This window comes from Cricetulus griseus (assembly GCF_003668045.3).
Source record: "Cricetulus griseus strain 17A/GY chromosome 1 unlocalized genomic scaffold, alternate assembly CriGri-PICRH-1.0 chr1_1, whole genome shotgun sequence".
In the NCBI taxonomy this organism is placed as follows: Eukaryota; Metazoa; Chordata; class Mammalia; order Rodentia; family Cricetidae; genus Cricetulus; species Cricetulus griseus.
In genome coordinates this window covers 200,628,465-200,635,060 of record NW_023276807.1, presented here as the reverse complement: position 1 = coordinate 200,635,060, position 6,596 = coordinate 200,628,465, and the positions used below count along the sequence as shown (strand labels likewise).

Here is a 6,596-nt window from a genome sequence, read left to right as displayed (position 1 = left end):
TAAACGAAGCTGTATTCCTCCGTCACTTCCTTTCATGAGAGGAAGGAGGCAGGTCGGAAGGCTATAGAGTGGGAACTCTGGGAGGTAGAGGTCCGGAATCAAGGCGACGGGGCGAGACGGGGCGAGACGGGGCCGGTAGGTGGCAGGAGGGGGCCGGGCCGGAGCCGGCGGAAGGGCCAGGCCCCGAGGCCCCCGCCCTGGCTAGCCCGCCCCGGCCGCGGAGGAGAAAACGGAGGATGATCTCCAGATACACTCGGAAGGCCGTGCCACAGTGTGTGGAGCTGTGAGTGAATTGCTCTGCTCGCCCAGCCGGGGCCGCGGGAGCTCTATAGACCCTCCTTGACTAGTCTCTCCTTTCCTCTCCCAGGGCTCGGGAGAGAAAATAGAATGCCTAATTCTCTCCTCCCAGCCCTGGTGGAAGCTGCCTCTTGTTCTTGGGTCACCAGCTGAGAGTGTGCCATCCATGCTATCCTAAGACTGTCCTTTGGGCTGTTACTACATGAATTGAGAAAGTGGATCTCCAGAAGCCCTTACTGTTTTCTCAGTGCTTCTGGCCCCACTGAAGACAATAGCTGAATGCTACAATAAAGTTGAACGTGTCTAGTTCCAAACACTATGCAAAGCTGTTTGCTTGAATGCATTAGCAAAACCAGGAGACCGACTTTGCACATCCTACAGATAAAGATCACAGGTCTAAAGGTTGTTATCTAGAAGATAGATGGTTTAACTGAGAATTACAAACCAAGTGTCAATCCGGCTCCAAAGCCTGTTGTCAGGACTTTACACATACAATGCCTTCACACCCCCGGCAAATAATCAGTTTTGTTTGTGGACTAAAAAGCAAACACTTGTAGCCAAAAGACCCGCTTTGTACCCTTAGTTAAGTGTTGTAACCTGGCAGGTAATGATAATGCCTTACATTTACTGGCATGTTGTAATTTCAAAAGAACCTTCAGGGTTTTTTGTTTTTTTCCTTTCAACAATTCTGAAAGATGGCTATAACTAGCTAGCTTCTATTTCTCAGATGAAATTAGTAAGGTTCCACATCTTAAGCCGTTAGAGTCTGAACTTTTAAAAAGCCAAGCCCAGTTGTTCCCCATCACTAAACTAATTTCAGCAGCCATACACTTACTAAATTGTAGCTATGCATGCTAATAACATTCATTTAAGATCACACTGAGATTTTGGATGGACACTTTTCTTGCTATGTAGCTTTTTGGCAGATTACTAAATCTCAGCCTTCCTGTCTATATGTACAAGCATACCTAAAATGATGGCATAGGGCTGGCAGCTTCAGGGATTGAGAGGAATCCACAGAGTTGGCAGACTAATCACTCACTGACTTTTCTATCTGAAGGAGTAAAACTTAATTCTCTGGAGCCAGCAAGGTAGACAAAACTCAACTCTCTGGGGCCCACAAAAAAGGGAAACACACACCACACACACACACACACACACACACACACACACACACACACACCAAGAGTCTCCAACATGTCGGAGTCTCACCTAGGGTGCTGCTGAATGACAAGCTTTCAGCAGGTCAGAGAAACTGGAAAGGAGATACAGAGCAGGCAAACTACTGGACAGACAGACACAGGAGGACTTTTCTGAGGGCTAAAGCTTAGTTCTTCATTTTATTTATTATTATTATTATTATTATTATTATTATTATTATTTTGGTTTTTCGAGACAGGGTTTCTCTGTGTAGCTTTGGAGCCTATCCTGGCACTCGCTCTGGAGACCAGGCTGGCCTCGAACTCACAGAGATCCGCCTACATCTGCCTTCCGAGTGCTGGCATTAAGGGTGTGCACCGCCAACGCCCGGCTCATTTTATTGTTTTTATTGTTGCTATCCTACTTTATTCTCTTTCTGTTCTGTTCTTCTACCCTGATATTTCTCTTCTGTCTGTTCTTAAATTTTTTCTTCTAACTAACTTTATATTTTCCCTTATAGCTTATATTCCCCAGAGAAATTCTTTCAAGTAGTATAAAAATTACAATGTGGTTACAGTTTATTTTTTAAGTGAATGATTACAATGAATACAAGTGAAAAGTAATATGTTTTTCATATCCCTTACATGATTAAATATTTTACATATTACAGGTAAAAAACAAGTTGTCCCAAGAACCCACATACATTCATACCCAAGCAACTTGTTATAGATTAACAGAGTATAAGCAAGCACGGTATTTTTCTCAGCCAGTTGTTTTGCTGGCAGGCTTCATTTTGTGGTTACAAAGAAAGGATCGATCACTTTGTTGTTTATCTCAAAAGGTAATCTTATAAAAAAAAGCTTAAAATAATTGCAAATCTAAACTTTTATATATGAAAAGCAATCAGTCAGCTCTACTTTAAATTCTGAGGGTGCACACCCACTCATCAGCAGACTTTTATATCAGGAGACAGGGGGCAGAAATGGGTACAAGGAATTAATCATCACTCTTGATCACCAACCCATCCTAGCAAGAAAGGTACATCAGCCAGCACTATCCAGGCTGCCATTGTACCTGTTCCTGACCTCAATGAGGTTCAACTATCAAAAGTGTGTCTTTATAAACTAAATTGTTCCCCAAGATTTTCTACGTTAAGGCCATTAACAAAAACATTTTAACATAACCTTATTAACAATTCTGCATGTCTAAATTGTCTCTGAGGGTGGTGGTTGAATTATCAATCTGCTCCAGCAGCAATGCTTGGAAAAAGTCAATCACTATTATTTTAAGTACCAGTAACACTGCCCAGTAACAGTGAGGGGCTAGAAACATCCTGAAAGTTTTCATACAACCCAAAGATTATGAGGGATGTGGTGACCATGAAGGCAACAATCAGAGCCATGCTCAGAAACAACATGAGGTCCTCAGGACATGTAGTCCTTGGGTCTGCCTCTCCAAGTCTCACTCAGGCATGGCTTGTCAACCGCCCAGCCGTGTTCCATGAGTTCCAACGATCCTGTTGGTCCCCTCGTATGGCCCCCAACAGTAGGTCCTCAAAGAGTGGAAATACTCTCCTTGCCTCTTCTCACTTTGACTTGGTGCAAGAGCCATACAAAGAAAAGAACTCTCCTTGCTTTTCATCAGCATGCTATCTACTAAGGAATATGTTATCTACACAACAGCAAATTAGGCAATAACCCCGTTAGAGAATAAGACTAAACAGCAGTCATTTCCACAAAAAGAGAAGGGTTTGACTTAAAATCTGCTTTTAATTTTTTTTGTTTTTTGTGTGTTTTTTGTTTTGTTTTGTTTTGTTTTGTTTCGAGACAGGGTTTCTCTGTGTAGCTTTGGAGCCTATCCTGGCCCTCGCTCTGGAGACCAGGCTGGCCTCGAACTCACAGAGATCTGCCTGCCTCTGCCTCCCAAGTACTGGGATTAAAGGCGTGCGCCACCAATGCCCGGCTCATCGGTTTGCCATCTATTATTTTTTTAAGATTTTATTTATTTATTATGTATACAACATTCTGCTTCCATGTATATCTGCACACCAGAAGAAGGCATCAGATCTCATAACGGATGGTTGTGAGCTACCATGTGGTTGCTGGGAATTGAACTCAGGACCTCTGGAAGAGCAGTGCTCTTAACCTCTGAGCCATCTCTCCAGCCCCGGTTTGCCATCTTTAAATGAAAAATTCAAAACATAAATATATAAGCCAGGTGTGATGGCTTGCTTTTTTTTTTTTTTAATGTGACCACCTGAAAATGTAAACTGACATTTTCAGTGGTTTTTGTCATATTTCCATTGGACACTGCTGCTCTAGAATCTATATTCTGCTGGACTCTCCACTGAGGTAAATAGACTATGTCAGCTATTATGTCTTCCAGAACTAATTATCTACAGTAGGCATCATTTCCCCCACAAAATTCTCTAGTCAAGTACATTCACAAGACATACGTTGGATGGGATTCTACAAGTTTCTTTACAGGGACTCTTCCCAGGGCCTTTAATGTGCAAATGCACTTCATAAATCCCGAGTACATGTGTTTCACTTAAAGCATGGGATTAAAAACTGCTTGTGGCTGGGCGGTGGTGGCGCACACCTTTAATCCCAGCACTCGGGAGGCAGAGGCAGGCGGATCTCTATGAGTTTGAGACCAGCCTGGTCTACAAGAGCTAGTTCCAGGAAAAAAAAACTGCTTGTGATAATATGACTAGTAAGTGATGAAGTCAACGTTCAATTCTAAGTAGTCCGGCTCTAAGGCTTTTCAGAGGAAATCAATAGTTGGAGATTTTAGTGAATTGTACTATATTTGTACATAAAGCTAAGATTCGGTAGAATGTGCACTTTAATTTTCTCTCTCTAATGGTGGACATTTTTTTGGTTTTTTTTAATTTGTTTTGTTTTGTTTTTTGTTTTTTTTTTGAGACAGGGTTTCTCTGTGGCTTTGGAGGCTTTCCTGAAACTAGCTCTTGTAGACCAGGCTGGTCTCAAACTCACAGAGATCCGCCTGCCTCTGCCTCCCAAGTGCTCGGATTCCACCAACTCCCAGCTTAATGGTGGACATTTTTAAAAAGTATATTGGGGGAGCTGGAGACATGGCTCAGAAGTTAGAGTACTTACTGTTCTTGCAGAGAACCTGAGTTTAGTTCCCAGCACCCATATCTGGGAGCTCACAGTTGCCTATAACTCAAGTTCCAAGAGATCCAACAACTTGTGTGCACCAGGTACACACAAACTCACACAGGCACAAACATATACACATAATTTTTCTTTTAAAAAAAATAAGTATGTTTACTAGGGGCTGACAAGGTGGCTCAGCATGTAAAAGCACTTGCTACCGAGACTGGTAACAGAGTTCAGTTCCTGGGACTCATATGGTGGAAGGAAAGAACCAGCTCTCATAAGTTGGTCTCACTCTTCACATGCACATACACACAGAGAATAATAAATAATTGTAAGCCAATGGCTTTTCAGGGCAGATGAACTATAAAGCGAGGACTGTTTATCTCCACAGGAAAGGAAGAACAAAGCACGCGCTTAACCATCATCCCCTTCCAGAGCAACTGGATGACATTTCCTCTACCAATGACAGCCACGAAAAAGATACGAGTACTCAAAGGTACCAACACAACACATGCTTGCTTGCTTATTGCACTTGTTAATGGCAAGGACATTCATTAGGACCACGCCTATGCTAGTGAAACAAAATAAGAAATTTTATCTCTACCAGAGCCTGAGGCAGGAGGCTTGCTGGAGCTCAGGTTTGCAAAGTCAGCCCGTGTGTGTGTGTGTGTGTGTGTGTGTGTGTGTGTGTGTGTGTGTGTGTGTACATTTTCCCAACTCAGGACCATTTATTTTTATTCTGGAACAGCTATTGGAAACAATATCACACTTTCATAACGTTCCAGAAGTAGCAGTGTGAAGTTTAGTTTTTATTTACATATGTGTATGTGTGAGTTTGTACAAATGACTGCAGGTGCTAGCAGAGGTTAAAGGTCAGGTCCCCCTGACAGCTCCCTGACATGGGTGCTGAGAACCGAACTTGGATCCTCTTGGAAAGCAGTATACACTCTTAACTTCAGAGACATCTCTCCAGTCTGCCGGAAGTAATATGTAGTTGTTAAGTAATTAGATTCAAAAGGGATCGGAGATTTGATTTTAGTTCCATTCCTGCCATTTATTAGCTGAGTAACATTGGGCAAATGAGTTAATGGATAGTGAAACAGAAAAACAACAATCAGAAGTTGGTTCTTTGGAAATTAGTCAGTAAAACTGATAAATCTTTAAGTTGGTTTGACCAAGGGAACAAAAAAAAACATCAACATCTCTTATATGTTCTTGAAATATAAATCAGATAAAGTATGTGAAACTTGATACAATGGTTATCTTATATGATAATATAATTATAAGATAATATAAGTAAATAATAACTGCAGTTACTATGGAAGAGTTAAGAGACCAGTTCAAAGAGGTTTCTGAAGGACAATGTGCTGTCATAAGAAAAAAAAATTGTAAAGTCAAAATCTTGTTTCAAACCAGGAAATAAAAATGAGATTCCTTGAATTTTAAAGAGGTTCATTAGACCTGGATCAGCAGGTTACAGTAGCAAGGGTTAAATGAATGTACTTGAGGAACTACAGGCACTAAACAAGTTCAGACATTCTGTTACCATATGTGAAGTATCTCCAGTGTAACAGGTGGACACTAATTCATCATGAACTGACCAGTAGTTTTCAGCACAGTTGCTGTCAGTTTTATACAGATTCGGTAGGTTTTCCACAGTGCTTGAATGTTTGCCTCTACAGATATATTGAGTACATATTTACCACCTGATAAGGTGCCTAGGAAACATGAGAATAATTTCTTTTTCTCCCTTTCTCTCAAATTAATCATTTAGTGAGTCTGACATCACCCAGGAATCACCTTTTACATCAACCGACACCGGGAATTCGCATTCTGCTTTTCCAAGCTATGCAGGCACGGGGATCTCTACAGAAGGCAGCTCTGACTTCTCCTGGGGATATGGTGTGAGTTGTCTGTTAATCATTCGGCTGAAGTTCTAGAAGACTCTCTTGAAACTGAGGAATGCCCTTCCTTCACTCTTCAAACTGTGTGTGTGTGTGTGTGTGTGTGTGTGTGTGTGTTCAGGCATGTGAG

At 41.7% G+C, this 6,596-nt stretch overlaps 1 protein-coding gene across 5 annotated transcripts in view; it reads left to right on the top strand.

Moving 5' to 3' along the window:
• Positions 1-59: 59 nt before the first annotated feature.
• The window catches only part of Fam149b1 (family with sequence similarity 149 member B1), a 39,395-nt gene continuing 32,858 nt past the window's right edge, over positions 60-6,596 (top strand). For 2 of the 5 annotated variants that reach the window (XM_027387588.2, XM_027387587.2), the window contains exons 1-3: positions 63-283; positions 4,954-5,058; positions 6,337-6,466. In XM_027387588.2, coding sequence (XP_027243389.1) covers positions 237-283; positions 4,954-5,058; positions 6,337-6,466 — 282 coding nt within the window. In that variant the 5' untranslated portion in view covers positions 63-236. Of the gene's footprint in view, positions 284-4,953; positions 5,059-6,336; positions 6,467-6,596 lie in introns of all 5 variants that reach the window. The other 3 variants (XM_027387589.2, XM_027387585.2, XM_027387586.2) reach the window with 3 other exon arrangements.